The sequence below is a fragment of the Anolis sagrei genome, chromosome Y (assembly GCF_037176765.1).
Source record: "Anolis sagrei isolate rAnoSag1 chromosome Y, rAnoSag1.mat, whole genome shotgun sequence".
NCBI lineage: Eukaryota > Metazoa > Chordata > Lepidosauria > Squamata > Dactyloidae > Anolis > Anolis sagrei.
Genome location: NC_090035.1, coordinates 74,637,388 through 74,663,361, shown reverse-complemented (window position 1 = coordinate 74,663,361; position 25,974 = coordinate 74,637,388). Strand labels below are relative to the sequence as shown.

Genomic DNA, 25,974 nt, shown 5'->3' with positions numbered 1-25,974 from the left:
ACAGCATTCCCTGTGGCTGGACTCACCTTCCTTGGCACCAAAAACAGCTGGACACTGAATTGGCAATACCTCCTTTCTGTTCTGTCTGTGTACTGTCTATACAAAGCAGCATTGAATGTTTGCTGTGTATGTGTAATGTGATCTGCCCTGAATCCCTTTTGGGGTGAGAAGGGCAGAATATAAATAAAGTATTATTATTATTATTATTATTATTATTATTATTATTATTATTAAAGTGTTTAGCCATTTCTAGCCGTTTCAGCCATGATGAAATGCTTAAAAATGTGTGTGAGATGGTAATCGATGGCTGTTGAGGTCTAAGAAGGGCTGGCTCACTGGAAAGGATTTCTGGTTGCCTGGGGTTGTGCTCTATCACCCCCTGCCCCCAAATCCCCAATATGTTAGTTCAGGATAGGTAAAGATTTCTCCTGACGTTAAGTCTAGTTGTGTCTGACTCTGGCGTCATATCAATTTCTAAGTCAAAGAACCAGCATTGTCCGTAGACACCTCCAAGGTCATATGGCCAACATGACTGCATGGAGCACCATTATCTTCCCACAGAAGTAGTAACTATTAATCTGCTCATGTTTGCATATTTTTGACCTGCTTGGCAGAAGCTGGGGCTAACAGCGGGAGCTCACCCCGCTCCCTGGATCCAAACTGCCAAACGTTTGGTTAGCAAGTTCAGCAGCTCAGCAGCTGCACCACCAGGGGACCTCCATTCAGGGTCGGGACCCCCGATTTACGAAGCCCTGATCTAGATTATGTTCTTAATCGTTTAAAATATGAAAATTGACTGTCTATCTTTAGTTCAGAATAAAGACAGTCAGTTTACATTTTTTAAAAGATCAAGAACACAATCTAGATCAGGGCTTCATAAACCCTGGCTCCCGAGCCTAAATGGGGGTCCCTTTAGCACAATGTAGGGCAGTGTTTCTCAACCTTCCTAATGCCACGACCCCTTAATACAGTTCTCATGTGATGGGGACCCCTAACCATAATATTACTTTCATTGCTACTTCTTAACTGTAATTTTGCTACTGTTATGAATCATAATGTAAATATCTGATATGCAGGATGGATCTTCATTCACTGGACCAAATTTGGCACAAATACATGCTACATCCAATTTTTAATACTGGTGGGTTCGGGGGGGGGGGGGTGCATTTTGTCATTTGAGAGTTGTAGTTGCTGGGATTTAAATTTCACCTACAATCGAAGAGGATTCTGAACTCCACCAACGATGGAGTTGAACCAAACTTGGCACACAGAACTCCCATGATCAACAAAAAATACTGGAAGGGTTTGGTGGATGGGCACTGAGCTTGAATTTTGGAGTTGTAGTTCACCTACATCCAGAGAGCACTGTGGACTCAAACAATGATGGATCTGGACCAAACTTGACATGGATACTCAATATGCCCATATATGAACACTGGTGGAGTTTGGGGAAAATTGACCTTGGCATTTAGAAGTTGTAGTTGCTGGGACACCTACAATCAAAGAGCATTCTGAACCCCATCAACAATAGAATTGGGCCAAACTTCCCACATAGAACTCCCATGACCAACAGAAAATACTGTGTTTTCTGATGGTCTTTGGCGACCCCTCTGACACCCTCTCATGAACCCCCCAGGGGTCACGACCCCCAGGTTGAGAAGCACTGGTGTAGGGGGTCACAAAATATTTGGCAACAGTAAACGGTTTTTGGATGCCACCCATTTACACAAATCTGTTTGCAACAGCGTGCAGTATTTACAGTGGCCTCCACAGATAATGCTTCAGCTGTACTTCATTAAAAGCAACATTAGCCTGTCTAGCAAGCCTTGCTAATTCTGATTTATTATCAGAGAAGGCCCTCTCTCTCGTCTTGCTTGAGATGGCCATGCTTGAGATGGAGGTGGGACCGAGAGGAGGGCCTCCCCAGCAGATCTCAGAGCTTGTGCTGGCTCATAGGAGGTGCGGTCTCGAAGATAGGCTGGACCTGAACTGTATGAGTTTTAAAGGTTATAACCTGCACTTTCAATTGAGCCCGGAAACTTATTGGCAACCAGTGGAGCTGCTTTGATAGGAGCATCATATGCTCTCTATCATTTGCCCCAGTTAGTAATCTAGCAGCTGATCTTTGCACTAATTGCAGTTTCTAGGCCGTCTTCAAAGGCAGTCCCATGTAGAGTGCATTGCAGTAGTTCATTCTAGATGTAAATAAGGCATGGACCACCATGGCCAAGTCAGGTTTTTCGAGGTACAGTCGCAGCTGGCGCACAAGTTTTTTCTGTGCAAAGGCCCTCCTGTCCACCACCAACACCTGAGCCTCAAGTGTCAGTGATGAATCCAGGAGGACTGCCAGGCTGTGGACCTGTGTCCTCAGGGGGGGTGTAACCCAGCCGAGCACAGGTTGTCACCCTATGCCCCGATCAGCCTCGCAACTGACCAGGAGGAGCTCTACTGGTCTGGATTAAGCTTCAACTTGTTAGCCCTCATCCAGTCCATCACAGCTGCCAGGCACCGGTCCAGGGTCTAGGGAGCTTCCTTGGATTGTGGTGGAAAAGTGTAGTCAAGTTGTGTGATCTGCGTAGAGATAAAGCTACATATTAAAACAAACACATAAAACAAACACAATCACAGTTAAAACTTGTGTGCCAGCTGCGCCCGTACCTTGGGAAATCTGATCTGGCTATGGTCGTCCATGCTCTAGTTACATCCCGAATAGATTACTGCAACGCGGTCTACGTGGGGCTGCCTTTGAAGATTGGAAATTGCAGCTAGTCCAACGGGTGGCAGCCAGATTACTAACTGGAGCGACATACTGTGTCCTCAGGGGTAGTGTAACCCTGCCAAGCACAGGTAGTCACCCTATGTCCCGATCAGCCTCGCAACTGACCAGGAGGATCTCTGCTGTGTCTGGTTTAAGATTCAACTTGTTAACCCTCATCCAGTTCATCACAGCTACCAGGCACCCCCCCCCCCCCCCCCCGTTAATGTCAGCTCCACTGGCTGCAGGTCCATCTCCGAGCCCAATTCAAAGTGCTGGTTTTGACCTATAAAGCTTTATACGGTTCTGGCCCAGCTTACTTGTCTGAACGCATCTGCCTCTACGTCTCATCTCGCAGCCTACAATCATCCGGGGAGGCTCTACTTTCGTTTCCATCAACATCACAAGTGTATTTGGCAGGGAAGAGAGACAAGGCCTTCCTAGCTGTGGCCCCCCACCTATGGAACGCACTCCCAAATGAGATAAGATCGACTCCATCCCTCCTAGCTTTCAAAAAAAAAATTAAAATTGTGGTTTTGGGACCAGGCTTTCGGACAGTAGACATAACTAGCACCTTAGATGGACATTGACAGGAATGGCGTTGCAGCAGATGGCATTGTTATATTTTTACTGTTTTAATTAATGCTGTATGTATTAGTTTTAATGATTGCTTTATGTACTTAATTGTGGTTATATTATTGTAATTGTTTTGTAGCGGCCTTGTACCGTTACTAAATGTAAGCCGTCCTGAATCCCCCTTTGGGGGTAGAGAAGAGACGGGGTATAAATACCAGATATAAATAAATAAATATTTTAAAAATCAACCAAAAATTAAAACACGATAAACATAGAATGTGATTTTTAAAATTTATAGTTAGGTCTATACTGGCCACGCAAGCCAAAATTTCTTTTACGTTTGGCTTAGCATGGAAAGTTTTTAAATCTATTACGGGTAGTTGTGCGCTCTCTCTCTCTCTCTCTCTCTCTCTCTCTCTCTCTCACACACACACACACAGTTTCCCACTTCCAAGGTATCAACAAGTGACATTTTTTTCCTCTTCCAGTTTACTGCCAAATCGTGTGGGTTATCTTCTCTACAAATGACGACAAGTTCTTTTTGCTGGTGCATCGTTACAGATCAACACGTTACTACATTGCGGAATACCAGAAAGGTTAGATTGACTCTTTTAAGCATCATCCTTCAAGCCACCTGCCAACGCATGGTGACCCCATGCATTTATAGGGTTTTCAGAGGCAATGAATGCTCTGACTGTCATCGTCCTTTGAAATTCAGGTGGGCACTGCCCAACAAATAATTGCTTCTTTTAGTATGTGTGTGTGTGTGTGTGTGTATCTAGATCCATTTCAGTGAGGTTATGAAACAGAGACAGCTTTGCCTGCCTTGGTGGATGACCTACGAAGAAAGCTGGACAGGGAGTGTGTCCCTGTTGGTACTCCTGGACCTCTCAGCAGCTTTCGATGCCATTGACCGTGGTATCATTCTGGGTCATCATGCTGGGATGGGACTGGGAGGCACTGTCTTACAGTTGCTCTCGTCCTTCCTGTAGGGCCGTACCCAGAAGGTGGTGCTGGGATATTCCCCCCCCCCCCACCCTGGCCATTGACCTGTGGGGTTCCTCAGGGTTCCATTTTGTCCTCTGTGCTGTTTAACATATACGTGAAACTGCTGGGAGAGGTCAACCAGGGTTTTGGAGTATGGTGTCACCTATATGTGGATGACACCCAGCTCTTCTACTCCTTTCCACCTAAACCAGTGGTTCTCAACCTGTGGGTCTCCAGATGTTTTAGCCTTCAACTCCCAGAAATCCTAACAGATGGTAAACTGGCTGGGATTTCTGCGAGTTGTAGGCCAAAACACCTGGGGACCCACAGGTTGAGAACCACTGACCTAAACCAAGGAAGCTGTCCTGACCCTAAACCAATGCCTGTCATCAGTAATGGACTGGATGAGGGCAAACAAATTGAAACTTAATCCAGACAAGACAGAGGTAGTCCTGGTCAGTTGGAAGGCAGACCAGGGAATAGGGATCCAGCCTGTGCTGGATGGGGTCACACTCCCCCTGTAGACACAGGTTCGCAGTTTGGGGGTCTTCTTGGACTTGGCATTGAACCTGGAGACCCAGGTATTGGTGGTGGCTGGAAGGACCTTTTCCCAATTAAAACTTGTGCACCAACTGAGTCCATTCCTTGAGAAGCCAGATCTGGCCATGGTCCCCCATGCCTTAGTTACATCCCATCTGGATTACTGTAATGCACTCAATGTGGGGCTGCCTCTGCGGAGTGCTTGGAAACTTCAGCTGGCCCAAAGACCTGCCGACAGGTTGCTCACTGGGGCTGGCCACAGGGAGTGCACAACCCTACTGTTGAAGCAGCTCCACTGGCTGCCAGTCTGTTCCCAGGCACAAAGTGCTGGTTATGACCTTTAAAGCCCTAGAAGGTTCAGATCCAGGCTATTTGCTGACTGCATCCCCTTATATGAACCTGCCTGGGCCCTGAAATCTTCAGGAGCGGCCCTTCTCTCAGTCCCATCTCCATCTCAGGCTCGGTTGTGGGAACGAGAGAGAGAGCAGGCCTTCCTTCTCAGTATCTGCCCTTCGACTCTGGAACTCCCTTCTTCCCGGGGAAGCCAGAACGGCCCCCTCCCTGCTGTCCTTCTGGTGGCAGGCCAAAACCTTTTTATTCAAGCAGGCTTTTAAAGATGAAGGTGTTTAAAATCAATTCAGGGGGTGTTGTGGTTTTTAACTTTGAATTTGTTTTCATAGTTTTTAACTGGGAATTTTAAAATGTTGTTTATATTTAATCCTGTTTTCATGTTCTTATATTTATATATTTTAAAATGGTTATGCTAATGCTTTTATGTTTTTTTTTGAAATTTTTATTAATTTCTCCATACAGATAACAAAACAACACAATACGAACCTTAGCCATCTAAAAGATAATATCAAAAACTGATTACAATTTTTATGGCTAGGATACAGGTTCCAATTGTGTTTCCCTTTACCATATATCTTGATTAATTACCCCTTTAAATCCCCCCACCCACCCACCCTTACCACCCCACCTCCCTCCCACCCACATCTGGGTTTACTTAAATCGGTTCATTGATTTAATTGTCTGGAAGGCCTGATTTAAAGTTCTGTACCTATCTTTTCCTTCCATTTTGTCGATTAAACAAGATCATTTCCTAAACCAATCTTGTCTTGACTGAATATTCAAATATTTATTTTTCTTTTCATAGATGAAATCATTAATCAAATATTCAGAGAGATAAGACCACCAGGTTTTCAGGTCCCACCTTGTTTTATCTTTCCAACCTCTGGCGATTGTGGCATGTAATAATAATAATAACACTTTATTTGTACCCTGCTACCATCTCCCCAGGGACTCGGTGCGGCTTACATGAGGCCGAGCCCGAATACAACAATACAAGCAAAACAACAACAGTACAAGCAATTAAAATAAAAACATAGACAATAAAATATACAACATTATCAATAAGACAACACGCAATTAAAAACAGTGGGAAGGTCAAATGTAAAGTTAAAATGGAAATAATGCTGGGACATGGACGAAAGGTGATAGTGGCGTTTATGGAAGGGCATACGAGCAGATCTGAAAAATGTAAAATGCTTTGGAGGACAAAGTGCTATGGGATCATTATTCCAGGAAGGCACACTGGAACAACCACGTCTTCAAGCTCCTCCTAAAGACTGCCAAGGTTGGGGCCTGTCTGATGTCTTTAGGGAATGAGTTCCAGAGTCGAGGGGCCACCACCGAAAAGACCCTCTCTCTCGTCCCCACCAACCGGGCCTGCGATGCTGGTGGGATCGAGAGCAGGGCCTCTCCGTATGATCGAAGGGATCGTGTGGGTTCATATACAGAGATGCGGTCACGCAGGTAGGTGGGTCCCAAACCGTTCAGGGCTTTGTAGGTAAGCACCTGCACCTTGAATTGGGTCTGGTAAATGAATGGCAGCCAGCGGAGCTCCCTGAGCAGGAGGGTTGACCGCTCCCTGTAAAGCGCCCCAGTTAACAACCTGGCCGCCCCCCTTTGGATCATCTGGAATTTCCGGGATGTATAGTGTCTATCATAAATTTCAATATATCTGACCATTCATTGTTCCCCTCCTTTATGGTGAGGGACAGAAATCGAGATTTATTCCAATGTAGTTTTTGCTCTATTATTTCCTCTATTACTTCTCGAACAGTATTATAATATTTTTGGATTTCAGAGCAGTCCCACCACATGTGTGAAAAAGTACCAGTCTCCCCGCATTTATGCCAGCATTTGTTAGAAGTGTTTTTCATAATGTGAGCCAATTGAGAGGGGGTCCTATACCATTTTGAAATTACTTTCTTTTGTGTTTCTTTGATTCTTATGTTTCTTTGTTTAATTTTTTTGAGTTTTATTGATCCAGGAGTTTACTAAGTTTTCATTAAAGTTTATATCCTGTTTCCAGGCCTCTACTAAAGTATGTTTTGTATTATAGGATAAGGCTATTAGTTCCTTATATATTTCCCCTATAATGCCTTTCTCTTTTTCTATTTTTCAGCCAATTATTCTATTCAATGGGGCATTTGATGTTTCTTTCTTTTTTATTTCCTGTGCTCTTTGCGACAAGCCTAACCAAGCTATCCAATACTTTGAGCCACATTTGTCCTTTATCTTATCCCATTTTTAAATATCTCCATTGGATTCCAAGCAGTCTCATACCTTCTTTACTCCATTCTCTTTCAGGGACCTGATTAAATTCCTAAATGTTTTATCTTTATTTTTCAGGGTTCTTAGAGGAAAGGGATCTATTTTATTTATTTGTAATTTATTTTTCCATTTCTTCCAAACATGCAATGTTGAGAGGAGGGGGCCATCTCTTAATTTTTAAAGCTCTTGTTAATCAATTTTTTCTTCCATAAATGGGCCCTTTTTCCAATTGTTTAATTCTTTCTCTAATTTCACCCATTATTTTCCCCTTCCAGTTCCAATTCTATTAATTTAGTAATATGGCATGCCTCATAATACAACTCTAGGGATGGGACTCCCCATCCCCCCGTTTCTTGGTTACCATAGAATATAAAATTAGAAATTCTATTTTTATTCCCTCCTGCTACCCATTTTTTATGGAACTGTCCTACTTCTTAAAGAGTTTTACAGAGATGTTTACGGACAGACTTTGAAATAAATGTAGGAATTTGGGTAAAATCTTCATTTTATAAATTTTAAGTCTAGAAGTGATGTCCTGAAAATTCTTCCCCCAGGTTTTAAATAATTTACTTGTAGATTTCCATAAGTGGTTGAAGTTTGATTGGATAATGTTGTTTAGATTTTTCCTAAGTATTTTAATGACTTCTTTCCCAGTTTCACTCCTATAATATTATGGGCGATTTTTAGTTCATTCGATGTTGGATTCTCATGGAGAATTTCTGTTTTATCTAAGTTAATTGCAAGCCCTGAGATTTCCCCAAATTCCTTTATTATTTTGACCAGTGAATTTAGCGACTCTTTCACCTCGCTTAAAATTATTATGGCGTCATCCGCATAAAGGTTTATTTTTATTTCTTCTTTGCCCGCCTTGTATCCTTTGATGGTTTGGTCCTGTCTAATTAAATTTGCTAAAGGTTCAATGGCCAATGCAAATAATAGTGGGGAGAGTGGGCATCCTTGTTTAGTTCCACTCTTTATATTAATTTATCTTGAATCAAACCCATTTACATTTATGACTGACTTATTTCCGCTGTATATCTCTTTTATTACTTTGCATAATTTCCCCCCCATTCCACTTGCCTCACATATTTTATTCAGGTATTTGTGGTTTATTGAGTCGAATGCTTTATGAAAGTCAAGCTTTACTATAAGCAGTTTGGATCTATTAACTGTGGCATGATTTAGAGTGTTTAGAATGATCCTGATAGGGTCTGCTGTTTTCCTATTTTTAATAAATCCATATTGATCTTCATGGATTATTTTTGGGATTTTTTCCCTTTTTCTGTTTGCTAAGATTTTTGTAAAAATCTTATAGTCCACATTACGGAGGGAGATAGGTCTATATGCATTAGGATCTGTCTTGTCTTTATTTGGTTTTAAAATTGTAACTTCCCCTTTAAAAATTTTGTAAAAATTTGTGGTAAGGCCATCTGGTCTGGGGGCTGAGTTCACTTTTAGACTGTCTATTACATTTTCAATTTCTGAATTTGATATTGTATTATGTAATTCTATTTGTGAGTGATAGTCTATGTTTGCCTGTAAATATACTTCATGTTCTATTGTATCTTTATCATCGTAAAGTTTCTCATAAAAACTTGCCATAATTTCTCTAATTTCATTATCTGTTGATTTTAATTGACCCTTGTAATCTTTTAATTTTAGTATTCTGTTTCTAGCCTTTTTTTTTTTTTTTAGGAATCTGGACAAACTTTTTTAGTTATTGATGGAGTTGATTTGGTAATCATTTTTGATCCACAGGTGTTTTTTGGTGGCGTCAATTTTTTCTAAGTTCTCCAAATATTGTTTTTTCTCTATCCATCTTGTCTTATTTTCAGCTGTTGGGTGATTTTGGAAATTGTTGGAGGAAGTTCTCCTCTAGTTTTTTCAAGAGTAGATTTTTCTTTCTTATTAATCCCAATTTCTTTAGTGATGATGTACCCTTAATAGTAGCTTTAAAAGCATCCCATATTAATACTTCTTTTAATTCTGGTTGTCTGTTTATTAGAAAAAAATATTTTATCTGTTTTGTAATGTCTTGTTTGTCTTTCTCTTTGAAAGTTACCTTTGGGTTAAACCTCCATTTCTTTGCGAGTCTCCTCACAGATTCACCCAATTTAAGCAAAATCGGAGCATGAACTCCTGGCCATTGTTTCCCAACTTTAATCTCGTTAATTTCTCTAGAGTTATTAATTCCAACTATGAAGTAATCTATAGTTGTGAATTTGGAGTGTCTGTGTAAGTAGAAAGTTGGTGCCATACCCTCTTCACCTATTCTGTAATGGACCTCGATTAGATTCCATTGTTTAAAATTGGCATTACATTCTAACCTTGGGGGACTAACCCCTAAGCTCCTTCTATTCATGTATAACTCTGTGTTTAAATCTCCCCCAATGACTACATCGCCCTTTGCATGTTTTTCAATTTTGGCAAATGTTTTATTTATGAAACTTATTTGTTTTGTGTTTGGAGCATATACACTTGCAATAGAGATATCACTATTGTTTAGTTTTCCCCTTATCCATTCCTTATCTGATATCATTTTCTCTAATTCAAAACTGTTAGCATTCTTTATTATGATTGCTACTCCTCTGGATTTATCTGATCCTCTTGATTCATATTGTAAATCCCAATTCTTTAAGTTTAACCATTTTTTCCTTATCTTTTTTTCTTGTTAGTCTCCTGGATTAAGCATATATCAACATGCTGTTCAGTTAACATTCTAGACAGTTTATATTTTTTAACCGGAGAAGATAGGCCATTTATATTGAGCGACAATAATTTAATTTCTTCCCTCATAGGTCAGTTGTTTACCTTCCCAACTTTCTTTCGCAGGTTATCCCATTATATTAACCCTTACCGCTGCAGGACCCAGATCCCTACCCCAAAACAACCCCTCCTCTGGAACCCATGACCCCCTCCTCCTTGAGGAGGTTGCTAGGAAAAGATTCCTTGCACCCATCCAGAGAGTAATGAAGGACAGAGGCCCCTGCATCCGCCCCTCCTATCCGTCAGATAAAATTCTCGCATTACTCACCCTTCCAGGCTATCTACTTTTTTAAAAATCCCTATCGCTTAATCCCTGTCCCTTAACCCAATCTTCATCCCTATTGTTAATTCCAGAACACTCCACCTTCTCCTTTTTCATGTATAGTTAGCAACCGTTTCCCCATTTTTTAATTTAAATTTGTATTCTGATCCAAGAACCAAAATCCTGGGGTTTATTCTTCACCTCCTTCAGACCAACACTGTGTCCGAAAAGATTTTCTATCTCTTGGCTGACACTAACCCTATGGTTACGCAAAAGGTGTCTCTTTTTGCACTGGCAGCACAGAAAATCCGGGCAAAACTAATCTCTGATATTGCAGTTGACTGTGCTGGGGATGCTCTCATCTAATACTGGCTGTTTATGTAGTTTTAATAACGCTGTATCTATTTGCTTTTACTTGGTTTTTAATTACGCAGGTGTGAGTCTATACATTATGTAGTATTTCAAAAGTGCATCTTGCCATTGGTATATGTAGCATTTTGATGATTTATAGGATTTTATTGTGTATTTTATATTGTATTTAATAATCTGGTGTTCATGTATTTATTTATTTGCCTTGCCTTGTATGTGAAAGACCTATGGTCTAAGCATCAAATAAACTAAAACTAAACTAATTTAAATTATATTAGCAATTAAGACAAAAAAAATTCCTGTCTTTGCTGGTTGTGATTGCTCTGGTCCTTTAAATCCCTACAGAATGTCTTTGCCGGTACCAATAAGCATTTCTTTAAACCCAGCTATAGAAACAGTCCATTATGTATAGTTATTTGAAATTTCTTCTGTTAGGAATTCTATAGGAGATCTTTGAACAAGGTTTTTCAGGTCTTTTTCTTGTGGTTACTTCTTTAGTTGGACGATCTTCTCTTGGTTGTTCTTCCTCTGTTTCAGACACTTTTCCTTCATCTGTTGGGACTCCTGTTTCTCTTGAAGATTTTCTCTGTGAGAGTTGGATCAGGTTTAAGTCTTTCAGGAGCATTTCCCCTTCTTCTATAGTCTTTGCAGTAAGTTTTTTTTTCCTTCTCTGAAAATGATTAGTGTGGCTGGAAAGGCCCATGTGTATTTGACGTCTGCTGACCGTAATGTCCTTGAGGGAGGCTCTCTCCTCCCTTGTAGCTCTTGCTAAGTCCTGGAAAACTGCGATTTTATTACTGTTAAACTGCAGATCATTCACACTCCTCAAGGCTTTGAAAACCTTTAGGCATGTTGATTCTTTAACAAATGTCACTGTTACCACTCTTGGTGTGGTGCCTTTGTGATTCTCCCCCCCCCCCCCCCGCTCCCTCTTTTGAGGATAAAGTCTGTATGCTCTATCTTCTTCTCCAGCTGATATGTCCCATTGGTTCCACCACTCACACAGAGAGTTAATCAAGTCTTTGTCTTTTATATACTCAAGAATCCCTTGTAAGCAAAAATGTCTGCGTTTGGAATGGTTTTCTAGAGCCACCACCCTTGATTTCAAATAATTAATTTCCAGTTCTAGTGACTGGATCCTGGCTTGATTTTTTACTTCCTTTGATACTATTTCACTCATCTTTTCTCTTATCTCTCTAACTTCCATAGAGCCTTTGAGCCCTTTAATCATTTCCACCAGAAGGTCGAGCTTTTTTCCTATGTTATCTGTGGAAATTGGAGCTTCAGGGGCTTTTGAGGCCATCTCTAGATGACTTATAACCTAATGAGTAAAACAGATAAAGAACGGCACTCCCACCTCTGCTCGGCTGTTTTTTTTCTTTTCTGTTTTCTGTTCCTCTTTTAATCTAGATTCTCTGCTGCTGGAGTTCATCCAAAATAGCAACACATCTCCAGGCTGCCTCAACAGGAAACTGGAGATTGCTAATCATTCTCTTTCTGTCTCCCAGCCTTTTTCTTTTTCTTTTCTTGGTAGGAAGACGTTAAGTTTTGTTTTTGTTTCTTGATATATTAGCTAAGCTGTGAGTCCATCCCAATCGCATTAGACCTCGGGTGAGTTATTTTTAACTTACTTTTTTGATGGAGGAGCTTTCAGCAGACTGCTCAGCAAACTTGCATGTTCCGCCCTTTCACTAATTCTTTTATGCTAAGTCACTTTGAGTCTCCTTCGGGGGAGATAAAGCGGGGTATAAATATAATAATAATAATAAGAAGAATAATAATAATAAGAAGAAGAAGAAGCTGCCTCAGACAGAGCATATGTGGTGTTGCTTGGGACAGAGCAGTGTATGATCCGAATCCTCATCCCCGGAGGTTTGACTTTCAACCTCTTCAGCCCAAAAACCACACAACACTCCAATGATTCCAGCCATGAAAGCCTTTGACAATAAATGAAATAGTCAAGTGGCCCATAGTCAAATGGTCCCTGGTCAAAGTGGTCCCTGGAGAAATGAACCCTGGTCAAGTGGTCCCTGGTTTTAAAAAAAACAGGTTGGGAACCACTGCTCTAGCACTTGTAAGGCAGCAAAGGTGTATGTGTACAGTGAGTGAGAAGTTGTGAAACATGAGGTTGGGTAGGACCCAAAGAAGTAGCTAGTGACTGAAGTACAGGCTACAAATGTGGGTCTTTGTTGCACATCTTATTGTGGTTTTCTCTATTCAATTTTCAGATAATTATCTTAAGATCATTTTTAAAATCCCTGAATATATACCGAAAGGTAAGAACCACAGCATCTTGTGACAGGTCAGAGTCTATTGTTACATTTAAAAGACTTTACATCCATTGACACCCTCCCTGCAAATCATATAGGTATCCAAAGTTGTTGCAATTGCTTGTTTGTATTTGGGGTGGGGATGGGGTAGGGAAGAGATGAACACTGAGTGTCCAGTAACACTCTTGTTTCAAAATAAAGTCTGACTTATGGAAAGTGTTGGAACTCAACCACATCCTGCACAAGTTTATGGTCCTCATCAAGAGATAGGCAGATGGGTTTATTGGCAGGAAAAGCCCTTCCCCATTGGCTTGCATTTCACTCTGTTTTTTCCTTCGATTCCGTGACTGTTAGACTGATACTTCTCAGGGACACGCCTCTTTTTCCTGAGCACATGGCAAGCTCCTGAGTCCTCCATTTAGTTCTTCTCCTGTAAGCATGGAGAGAGACAATATGTCAGCTGTGATTTACATGGCTAGATAACAAGGGCCTTTGCTTTCTTATCTAGAAGTGTAGTTCTTTGAATAAAGTGTTTGAATAAATTGTCGAAGCTTATTTGCTCTACTGCTAACACAAGAAGCTTCTGATGTGCAAAACTGCTGCTGCTGTTGTTGCATCTTTCCTTTGGAAATGCTGTTTCCTTTTTGAAATTGCCTAACACTGGTGGGGGGAGGGGGAGGCAGTCACCTCCGCTGCATCTCTTCCGCTCCCTGCTGTCCTCTGTAACTCATTGCACTGCAAAACTTTTGTGGTTCCTTGTCTTTGTTGTTGTTGTCTTTTCCCCTTAGCTGTCTCAGACAGAGGTTACGTGCTGTTGCTGGGGACGGAGCAATATACTACTCGATTATTCACCCCCGTAGGTTTGGCTTTCAACCCCTTCAGTAAGATATTCTACATCTGGGGGAATGCTATCTTGCAAAGGTAAGGCCTGCTGCCCAAAACATGCTGATTCGAATGTGATCTCGGGTGGCTTCCCATTTCAATATTGTACCTTAATCCTTTTTTGAGTAACAGGAATAATGTTCTCAAATGGAGGCTGCAGTCAGAGTGGGGAACCCATCCATGTGGCTGTGGGTTCACACTCCTGTCCTGCAGACCCCAACATGTTTGTCTAGAGCCAGTCCCAGGCCCTGCTCTAGGCTCATGGCTGATCTTTAGTTCAATAGGAGGTAGAATCATGGGAGGAGAGTCTGTTGTAATCCCCCCCGCCCCTTAGAATCAGCTTGGGTTAGTGATTTTGGACTATGACTTGAAACTAGGGTTCAGATCTCTGCTTGGCCATGGCAACCCACTGAGTGACTTTGGGCAAGCCACACTCTCTCATCCTCAGAGGGAGGGACGTGCAACCCTTCTCTCCCTCTGAACAACTCTTGCCAAGAATGCTTCGTGATACCTTAGCCTTAGAATAATAGAATAATCGAGTTGGAGGAGACTCCAGGGGCCTCCAAAGAAAAAACCACCACCACGCTCCAAAGCAGTGAGTTTCACTGTTGAACAGCTCTTCTCGTGGTCAAGAAGCTCTTTCTAATGTTCAGGTGGGATCTCCTTTCCTGTAACTTGAACCCATTCCCCTGAGTGCTTTTTTTTTTTAATAAAAAATATAATTATTTCTATCCCACTTTTCTCCCACCAAGAGATTCAAAGTGGTGTAAATTAAAAGCATTTCCATACAATTTAAAATATACAAATATACAAACATTAAAACAGAAAGAAATATCATTTGTATTTTTAAAAAATCAGTTAAAATCCATAAAAACATATTCAGAACTAAAAACCACAGTAGCCCCTGACTAGACTCGAGGGCAGGAGAAAATCACCGTAAGTCAGAAATGAATTATATATTTATCGCGTCAGAAGTGAATTGAGGGTACAGTTGTAATGTAATTAAAAACACATTACATTACAGAGCATGATCCAGAGTAACTTCCAGGTATTTGGGTGTGCTTCAATGCTCCAGGGGGATTCCTTCCCAGGTAATCCTCAGAGCTCAAGATGCTTGTCTGTTCCTAAGGTGAAAAGTACATGTCTGCATTTTATATGGATTAGGAATTTGCTGGTTTTCCCAGTAATATGCAGTAAGAGCACCTAAAGCTTCAAAGAGCTTCTGTTTAACCATTTCAAAGCTTGCTGCTTGAGCGGTGATGGTATGATCGTCAGCATAGATGAAACTCTCTGTCCCTCCTGGCAGTCACTGATCATTTGTGTAAATGTTGAACATTGATTGAGCAAGCACGGCATCCTGAGAAAGGCCATTCTTCTGTTTTCGCCATCTGCTTCTCTGACCCTAAAAAGCAACAAAAAAGCTCCTGTTTTGTAGTAGATTTCCTGTGAAGCAGGTGAGGTGGTAGTCCTCACCTGCTTCATAGTCACATGTTATGTGACTTGAAGGCACATAAGAGCAATGCTTTACTTGAGCAATTTAAAATTTTAAAGCAATAACATAAACTTTCCTTACTTGATATTTCTTGACAGCAATGACATGGTGAGCTATGTATATTTGTCTAACTTTCCGGGCGACTATTCCATCAAATATTTTGTTATGTCCTTTACTGGCCACATTGCTTTTGTGACAGATGCAGATGAGGTACGTGCATTTATTTTCCCTTCCGCCAAAGTGATTTGGCTTGGAATCATTTCTTCAGTGTAGTCCCTTGTTAACAAATGATACTGTTTGAGTGATCTCTGAAAATATGGTGGACCAGGACCATGCTTTTCTTCTCGGTCTAATTAGCTCTGAAAGTCTTTTTTTATACAAAGTAGCTCATTTCTAACGTCTTACAGGCTTCCATTTTGTAGTATTACCTTTGTTCTGTTACTCATGATGTTGTTTGTTGTGTTTATTTTTTCTATCAGTGACTACAGCAAAAAAAGAATTGAGGGGATGGGGGATTAAAATAAATGTCAACCAGATTTTAGTTGCGCATTTCTCTCTCTCTTCCCACCCTTCAATTCAAGATCTGGGTTATGAAAGAAAGCAGCACAGAGATCAAAAGAGCATATCCATCCGAAGCCTGGTCATTGTACAATACCCTGCAAGTGATGGAAGGCTCACCGGATCACGACTTGAATGCCACTCAATCCATAGTCACGGTTTTCTTTGACAAGGATGGGATGCAAGAGGTGGGTGTCTCCGGTGTGTTTGTGACAGTTAGAAGTTCAAGTGGAACTATGGTAGTAAGAAACAGCATGAGAGTCCTGATAACAGTATCAGCAGGACTCTTGGAGATGAGAATTTCAGATCCTGGCTCGCCTATGGAAACCCACCATAGGTGAGCCAAGGTCAACTGGCACTCTCTGAACTCCAGAGGAAGGCAATGGAGGATCGGCTCTCCCAAAGCCATTGTTGCAGCCCTTCTTTCTCTTAACACACTTAATTCCTTTTATTGGTGACCAAGTGATGCACCTTTGACTTTTCCTTCTCATTATGATCATAGCCTGATGTCTAGGAACCTAAATACTGAGAATCTGACAACAGAGACATTCAAGGAGTACGGTAACTCACAATCACAAAATTTGGATTGTGGTTCAACGATGAGACGTCGCGAATGACTTATTGTAATTGTATTATTGATATTGATGTTGTTGTTTAATGTTGTTTTTGATATTGCTAGTTGATGTTGGCTTATGTTGTAAATTGCACCTGATTTTACATGTTGTACACCGCCGTGAGTCGCCCCAGGGCTGAGAACGGCGGTCTATAAGCACAGTAAATAAAATAAATAAATAAAATAAAATCATGGCTTCATCTGCCTCTTTCTCTCAGCACTGGGATATGTATGAACCAAGCTGAAATGTTGCTCTTATCGGCATCTGTTCCCTTTTTGCTTAATATGAGATCAGCCCTCTTCTTGTCACTGTGGCCCTTGGATATCTCAGAGAGCATTTTCACATTGAGCCTTCTGATCAGGCTGCTGTTGAGCTCAATCGCCATGTGACTGCTGTCACCAAACCACAAATGCTGGCCCCATGTTTCTCCATTTTTCATTCTTCATTGCCCTCAGTAAACAATTCCCAACTAAAGTGCATCGAACAACAAGTACTGCACCCACACAACTTGTGTTAACAGGGATTGGGAGAGAGGCCCAAGAAATGGCTGGGAAATGTGTTGCCCGCTCTGAGAAGAGACTACATGCTTGCTCTTGCTTCTGCTGTCCCTGGACAAATAAAAAGAGTAGGAGTTTTGGATTATATTGTATTGTGTGAATATTGTGACCGCATCTCTGTATATGAACCCACACGATCCCTTCGATCATCCAGAGAGGCCCTGCTCTCGATCCCACCAGCATCGCAGGCGCGATTGGTGGGAACGGGAGAGAGGGCCTTTTCGGTGGTGGCCACTCTGGAACTCACTCCCTAAAGATATCAGACAGGCCCCAACTCTGGCAGTATTCAGGAGGAGCTTGAAGATGTGGCTGTTCCAGTGTGCCTTCCCGGAATAATGTTCCTACACACTTTGTCCTCCAAAGCACTTTACATTTCTTTAGGTCTGCTCGTATGCCCTTCCACAAACACCAGTATCACCTTTCGTCCATGTCCCAGCATTATTTCCAATTTTAACTCTACATTTGGCCTTCCCACTGTTTTTAATTGTGTGTTGTCTTATTGATAATGTTGTATATTTTATGGTCTATGTTTTTTAATTGCTTGTATTGTTGTTATTATTGCTTGTATTGTTGTGTTTTGGGCTCGGCCTTATGTAAGATGGTTGCGGGGTACAAATAAAGTATTATTATTATTATTATTATTATTATTATTATTATTTATTGGGAACCCTTAGATTCTCTCTATGATTAGCTCTTTGGGCCTCCAACTCCCAGAATTCCTAACCATTGACTATTGAAGGGCTTCTGGGAGTTGCTGGCCCAAACAGCAGGAGGGTTGAAGAGGCCTGAATCAACTGCTCTTAATCCCTTCTCTTTCAGTTGGTTTATAGGGAGGAACCTGGAACCACTGGAAGGTTAATCAAGAGGAAATTCCCTCTGGATCATATCCTAACCTACGACCAGGTGATCAGCACTCCTCACAAAGGGATGACGCACAAGTGAGTGGTGGCGCACAAGGTGCGGCTGAATTGTTTCTGAACTTGTCCACCATCTCAGCAATAGTTCTACTGGCAATGGACTATATAGATTGTTGTAGTCCAGAGAATGGCTTCTCAGATATAGCACCTGCTTCCACTTTATTTGAAAGTTTCTTTGGACGAGAGAGCATCGTTCGCTCAGACACAAACGATGGCCTTCAAGGCTAGCCAGAAATCCCACTCTCGGTCGGTTGTTCCACAGTGGTTCTCAGCACTTTCTTGTGCCCAGGGAAAGTTGTTCACTGTGAGGTGAAGTCTAAACCCAGACTATGGCTGGGTACTCCATTGGATCGAAGGACTCCAGTCAAGGATCGGGTCAAAGATGTGGAATGTATGACCCATCATGTATTCTTGGTTTCAAACTCCATTGGCACCATCCAGGTTGAGGGATGATGGGAGTTGCAGTCCATGTACTTCTGGAGGGCCATTCCCTTCCTCCACATTTGAGGTAGAATTCTCCTTGAGTTTGTGAGATTGAAATAGTTCATAGTCAGATGTAAATAATATGTATATTTAAAGAATGTTTACAATGTTTATATGTTTCAATTATGCTGTAACCCGCCTCGAGAAGAGGTAGGTAATAATAATAATAATAATAATAATAATAATAATAATAACCATAAATGATGGCTTGGCTTCTTTGTTCCCAGTGGCATAGACTACATCAGATTCACCCACCGTTGCCCATTTGCCGTGGTCCGCTTTGTGGACTTGCCGTTCCCACAGCGCTTTACTCGGATGGAGCATTACCGTGTCAAGCCTCCGGAAATCATGGTCAAGACAGGCTTCTATGACCAGAAGTCGTTGATTGTGTACCAGGGACTGGTCTACCAACTGCTACAGCTGCATTCAGCTTACCACAGAGTGAGGACAGATTTTTGATGTCAACTTCAGAAAGTGGTTTTCCTATGCACAGGCTTGCGCTCACTTACATCGGGCTTTTTCCCCGTCCACTCCTGGTACAAGGCCTAGAATTATCAGATTGAATCCAGGCCTCAGTGCAGGAAGAGGTCCTGGAAAACTCCACTGACTAGAATGAAAATGCCTCTCCTCTCTCAGTTTCCAAACCCTAATTTTTTCTGCCCTTGTTGTGTGTCATTCTTGGGCTGAAAGCTTGCAGAAGTGAGCAGCCCCTAGTTTCTCACCTGGAATCTGGGACATCCATTTGAAGCTTGGGAAACACTTGTTTCCAATTTGAAAACAGAAGACGCTCCTTGGCCTTGATGGTCTTGTGTAATATTTACATATTTATAGATTTATTTACAGGTCCCTCCCACTGAAAGGACCAAGAGGCCCACTTTGAATGTCAACCCTTCTTCCCCTGTTTTGGATTAAAACAAGCCAAGGGTGGCATTTGTACTTTCTGGAGGTCTTTTGGGGAGTTTAAAGAGGGAAGTCTTCTTTTCCAATGAGAGTGGGGCTCTTGTATGTGCCTGCATTTGAGCATCTTGTCCTAAGGGAAGCATCCCACAAGCCATGTCCACAGCAGAACAGGAACATTGCCTTCTTAGGCGTCATCTTCTTTGACCAATTAATGCAGATTCAAAACAATAGTGAAGAAAGTGTTTTTCGGTATGCAGATGATTACATAGGAAATGCTGGCACAAATCACAGAGCACTTTCTTTTGCATGGTTTTGGAGCATTTTTGTTGCTTGGCTGCCACAGTTTGAAGTTAGCTTTTAAATGGTCAGTGTGGATGAGCCTCAGTGTCTTGCTTCTTATCAGCCACCAGAGGCCACCACAAGCCCACAAGAACCTCCTGTCTCCAGTGCTTTCTCTGGAAGTCCCACTTTACTTTAAAAATCCAAGGCGGGATGTGGATTTTATGTTTCTGGCTTGGTTTCTGTGCTACTGTCACAGATAATGCTGGGTTCCTTCTGGATGAGACTGCTCTTGTAGCCGAATGCGGTCTTTTCTCTTTCTTCCAACTGTACTTTACCAAGTTTTCTTTTTTGTTATCTTGCTAGGCTTATGCTGACCCAGTCCATGACCCCACTTGGCGCTGGTGGAAGAACAAGAAACAAGATGCAGTAAGAAAAACCAGTCTTGGGGAATTGACATGGAATTTAGACCACAATTAAATGAGAGAGTTTGGATTGGTGAGCTATACCAACCATAATTTAAAAAAACCCCAAGTTCCAGATTAAAAACTCACCAATGAAGCAAAGGCATAGGTCAGAGGAGGCGTTTTATTCCATTTTGGCTGAGATGTGATGCATATCAGAGTTTCTGCTCTGAAAATTACAAGCATAAGAAAGCATGTGCTCTGTACAACAGTTTTTATACAAGAAGGTCCATTGTTTCAGTTTGAATGCTCCCTCTTTTGTTTCTGGTTGGCTGAGCTCTGATGATGTGGCTGGAAATATCCTCCCAGCCAGGTGAGGAAAACTCTCTGAGTGTAGCAGAGTCTCTAAGGAATGCTGGCTTTCCAGACCAGCCGGGGTTCAGGGCGGGGATGATGGGATTATGAACCCCAGACCTTGGAGAACAGTGGAAGCTGATCTCTGAGGTCTTGGCTTGGCTAGGTAAACAAGGGTGCCTGTTGAGGAGCTATCACTCTATTTTGTTATATTCTTTGCCTGAGACTGAAAAACATTATTGACTGGCTTGAGTCAGACAGTTTAGTTTCTTATTTTAGTACATTTAAGAATAAGGCGGAATAAAAGCACAGTTTATACATTTCAAACTTGGGAAACAGACACATTATATAAAAGGATAGACATTATACAGAAAGGAATGGATAAATATAAGTCTTGGCTTTGGATGTCTAAGCATGATTATGCCATATTTCCAGACCAGCCAGATAAAGGATATGGCAATGACCCAAAGTCCCCTTTGTCTTGAGCCACACCTAGGACCATTTCCCAGCGTGAGACAAGAGTAGGATAATTTGCCTCCTGACCTAGGTCAGGTAAAGGTTAATGTTTTTCAGTTTCAGAAGTAAAATGCAACATGTTTAATAGAATTATAAGAATCAAAGTGGAATATTTATTTATCGTGTCACCAGCAGCCATACCATTGTATTACATTTCTAACAGAACAAAACGAACAAACAGATAAAAAACCCACAAATTTTGCAAACTTGGTAGTTGATTAAATGTCCTTTGACCAGTATCTGGCTACTTGGAGTGCTTCTGGTGTTGTCGCAAGGAGGTCCTCCCTTGTGCATGTAGCAGGACTCAGGTTGCATTGCAGCAGGGGGTCTGTGGTTTGCTTTTCTCCACACTCGCATGTTGTGGATTCAACTTTGTAGCCCCATTTCTTAAGATTGGCTCTGCATCTCGTGATGCCAGAGCGCAGTCTGTTCAGCGCCTTTCAAGTCACCCAGTCTTCTGTGTGCCCAGGAGGGAGTCTCTGATCTGGTATGACCCATGGATTGAGGTGCTGGGTTTGAGCCTGCCACTTTTGGACTCTCACTTGCTGAGGTGTTCCAGCGAGTGTCTCTGTAGATCTAAGAAAATTATTTCTTGATTTGAGTCGTTGACGTGCTGGCTGATACTCAAACAAGGGATGAGCTGGAGATGTCACTGCCTTGGTCCTTTCACTATTGGCTGTAACTTCCCGGCAGATGTCAGGTGGTGCAATACTGGCTAAGCAGTGTAATTTCTCCAGTGGTGTAGGGCACAGACACCCCGTGATAATGCGGCAGGTCTCATTAAGAGCCACATCCACTGTTTTAGCGTGGAATGAAATACAGTTTATAGAGGGAAGAGAGAGAAGTCATGGGGTGTTGGGGAGACCTAGGGATTCTATGCAAAAGGGTTAGGTTTAGGGTTATCTCACTGTACCTCATTCTGGCTTGTTGCCCTTGGAAAACTAAAAATTCCTAACTATACATTCTTTTTTATTAGGGTTGGGGTAGTGGTGTTCGATAACAGAATCATTCCTCAGTAAGCTCCTCCCCACCGGGAAGATTAAGTTTAGCTGTATCTTAGACTTAGTTCCCTTTTGGCAGGTTAAAATATCCTGGTTTGGAGGTATTTTATGCCCTAAAATAGCAAGTTCAGAGTAGGTCTGAAAAAGACAATTCCAGAGCCTGCTTCTGATTTCTGCTCTCATCCAGTTAAACTAGGGAAAATAGTAAAGGAGCGGGTCCGTTATGGCAGATCTGAAGTGGCTAAGCCTCTGAGCAGGTCTGTGTATATGTTAGAATCCTGTGAGTATTTACATACATGAAAGCACAGAGATTAAAATTTCACTCATCACTACATGTTTTGCCTACCTTTCCATATGGATCAAAGCAGGGAGCAGCAGATTAAATGTGCACGTATGATCAAACACATAATAGGGGAAGGTGTGCATTGGTACTACTGTGGCTATAGACATACAAAGAATCGGATGGTTTATATCCCTCCTTACAATCACATGCAACTCTTTCCAGGAATACTACTACTACATGGCCAGCAATTGGAAATCTTCTGGAGGCATCTATGTTGACATGGCCAACTATGTGAAGATCTACAACATCATGCCCAATAATTTGCTGCCGAAAACTATCTACTTGGACAAGGAGCAGACTTTCCTCTTCTCTGTGTACTTGAGCCTCCGGACGACCAAACAGAGCAGTAAGATGATGTGGGAGATTAGAGATGTGAGACTCACTCAGGCCCCTTCTAAACTGCCATATAATCCAGTTTTTGAATCCACATTATCTGCTTTGAACTGGATAATATGAGTCTGCATGGCTATACAATCCAGTTCAAAGCAGATAATCTGGACTTTATATGGCAGTGTAGAAGGGGCCTCACAGAGCAGGGGGAGACTGGGTAGATATATTATAGACCAGATTGTGGCTACAGGGAGGGAACATAATGACAAAATAAAAATCCCCCCCCCCCCCCCCAATGACATTTTCTTCAAATTCCTAGCATTGTAGTAGCTTAAAGATTCACTTGAATTTTTAGAAATACAATCTGAACATTTAGAGAAAATGAACTGGCAGGTTTGATCAAGGGAATTTGAAGAATTTTGGAAAAAGGCATTTATAACCTTTTGGAAGAACACCTTTTGGGGATCATAACATTTTAGAAGATCATGACCTTTCAGAGAAGAGCCAAAATGCTTTGGAGTAGAATCTTCTCTTGTTGTATACAACCACATATAATTATGCAAGGCAATAGTTTCAGTCGTTAGACTGAATAACCTGTTATCTTTGATCTGCTAGGAAAACAGAGATTTTGCCAGTGCATAAAACAGCAGAGTATTGCCCAAAATATATATATTATCCCACAAAACAACTTGTTTTATATCATGCACTCAAGAGACAAAATGAAGTAGATAGGACTATGTTATTTGATGGAAATCACATATTTGGTTTACTCTCAACCTTCATGTGTTCAGCATACACAAGTACAAAACTTATTAGTCCAGTTTCAGATACGTTTCTGCGCCATCTAACCAGGGCATCTCTCTCATAACAAAACAGGTAGCAACAGGTCATATAGTCAAAATTGGGTCGGGCTTTAGCACAGCTTGTTAATCACCAGCAGCAATAGATCTTTCTCAACTGAAAGGTTGACAGTTTGAGCCCGGGTCGGGGTGAGCACCCGACCTTCAGCCTAGCTTACTATCCACCTAAGCAGTTCGAAAACATCTGTGAGCTGTGAGTAGAGAAATTAGGCACTGCTTAGACTGAGAGGTATTTTATGGCACCATAAAGAGTGGTGATCAGAGAACAGGAGGAAAAGTCTGTGATCAAAAAGGCTCGTCATAAAGGATGGAACAATAGCACCCCCGTGGCTGGAATCAAGCAAAACCTCCAGGATGCTGATTGGAAAAATGCTGACGCATACCACTATCTGTCTGCATCGAATGTTTGCTGTGTATGTGTTATGTGATCCACCCTGGGTCCCCTTCGGGATGAGAAGGGCAGAATATAAATGCTGTAAATCAATCAATCAATCAAAATGAGAGGGGGGGGGAGAGAGAGCATGTGGTCTGCAATCCCTTTTATAACTTCGCGGGAACTATAGAGTAAAGGAAGCTGCATACATATAGGAAACAGTAAGCAACAGGATCATAGATAAACATTACGAGAAGGTTGTCCTTTCCAACAAAGAACTCTAGGTGTGAATGGTTTTCAGAGTCTTGTTCTCTGTGAAACTAGAAATGTTGGAAATGCCATTTGTAGGGCAAGAATTCTTATTTGTGGGGCAGTGCCCCCATTTTGGTTCCCTAATTCCTGATCAATTCTCTCTTTTTGCAAATTGGAGACAGGTAGAACTGTTGTTTCAAAAACTGTTTTAGATATAGAGAGCAATGTGGAATGACATATGTGAAACTTTTTTTAAAAAAATAGCCTTTAAAATAATCAGGCAAAGGGTTTGAAATTACAAACTTTCTAAGACTGCACATTGCACATAGGGAAATGCCCAGAAACTATTGCTATACACAGTGTTACAAACGCAGATACACAATAAGAGTTTAAGTGGAGTCATAGGCCTTCTTCTCGTTTGCCTTTAGTGGGGGAAACAGCGGAAGAGAATTCTCTCAACTACATGTGGCTCACCATACTTTTATCCCATCCGGAATATGTTCATGCGGATTTAGAGAGGCACGAACTCATCAGCAGAGGCTCCATCCTCTATAAGGTAAGGGTCCCCTCCATTCCAACCAAATGAACAGTGTGAATGGGGCCAAGAGAAGAAGACTCTGGTCTGAGTAGTCAACTTCTGGTGGCTGTATTTGAAGTTCATTTGAGTGCTGCAAGCAGGGTCAACAGTGAAAAACAAAGCAAGAGGAGCCAGCTTCAGAATTATGGGGTTGATTCAGTGTGTGGAAAAAGTGAGAATACAAATACCTTGGTCATTGATTATGCGTACTTGAAGGGCTAGCAAAAAGGGGAAGCCAACATGGAAAATGGGGAAGCCTGATAGTGAAATAGGTTTTCTTTTCACATCTTTTTGTCTTGCCTCACTTATAACAACAACAACTCCTCCTCACAGGTGTCAATCACAGACAGTGGCCATTACCCAATGCAACAGCTCAGTGGGAAGGAGCTGTTGAAGAGCTCTGCTAATTTAAAGGTAGGAGAGCAATCTTTATCAATGCCCGATCTTTAATTTCAATGGCTTTCTTTCTGATTATCAAAGTGAAACTCTTTGGTTGGAGCTAGCATGGCCCATCAGATACCATTTGGTGTGCTAGGCTAGTGCTTCACTTGAAATGTGTTCAGTTTGTTTTGCTTCTCCCAGGTTGCACACTCAGGGATGAACTGCTACCACTACATGGATGACGGACCAGTCATAAAGGTAAGTGTGGCTTTACCTTCCTGATGGCAAGGGAGACGATCCCTGTTCTATCCTTCTGCAAGAAGCCCCAAGAAGCATACAATCAGTGGGTTGCTAGTTTTCTGAGCTGTATGGTCATATTCCAGAAGTATTCTCTCCTGGCATTTCACCCACATCTGTGGCAGCCATCCTCTGAGGTTATAAGGTCTGTTGGAAACTAGGCAAGTGAAGTTTATATATCTGTGGAATGTCCAGGGTGGGACAAAGAACTCTTGTCTGTTTGAGGCAGGTGTGAATGTTGCAATTGGTCACTCAAAAAATGGGAATTCCAGACAGGAAACAACCAGGGACAGCTAACACCTCCCAACAAAGGATTCCCCCAGGCAGAAGCAGCCAGGCTTTGATGCTGCAAGGCCCTTAAAAGCTAATCAAAGTGGCTAGTTGCAACATTCACATTTGCCTTAAAGTCACAATAATTCTTTCTTCCACCTTGGACATTCCACAGTTATATAAACCCTGT

At 41.8% G+C, this 25,974-nt stretch overlaps 1 protein-coding gene across 1 annotated transcript in view; it reads left to right on the top strand.

The window, feature by feature from the left end:
• Nucleotides 1–25,974, top strand: part of LOC132780187 (cation channel sperm-associated auxiliary subunit gamma-like) — an 87,080-nt gene that overhangs the window by 37,145 nt on the left and 23,961 nt on the right. The window contains exons 11-22 of the mRNA XM_067461326.1: nucleotides 3,820–3,927; nucleotides 13,103–13,150; nucleotides 13,933–14,065; nucleotides 15,617–15,728; nucleotides 16,100–16,264; nucleotides 18,067–18,185; nucleotides 18,875–19,088; nucleotides 20,193–20,255; nucleotides 22,607–22,790; nucleotides 24,688–24,815; nucleotides 25,170–25,250; nucleotides 25,419–25,475. Of these exons, the coding sequence (XP_067317427.1) occupies nucleotides 3,820–3,927; nucleotides 13,103–13,150; nucleotides 13,933–14,065; nucleotides 15,617–15,728; nucleotides 16,100–16,264; nucleotides 18,067–18,185; nucleotides 18,875–19,088; nucleotides 20,193–20,255; nucleotides 22,607–22,790; nucleotides 24,688–24,815; nucleotides 25,170–25,250; nucleotides 25,419–25,475 (1,412 nt within the window). The remainder of the gene's footprint in view (nucleotides 1–3,819; nucleotides 3,928–13,102; nucleotides 13,151–13,932; nucleotides 14,066–15,616; nucleotides 15,729–16,099; nucleotides 16,265–18,066; nucleotides 18,186–18,874; nucleotides 19,089–20,192; nucleotides 20,256–22,606; nucleotides 22,791–24,687; nucleotides 24,816–25,169; nucleotides 25,251–25,418; nucleotides 25,476–25,974) is intronic.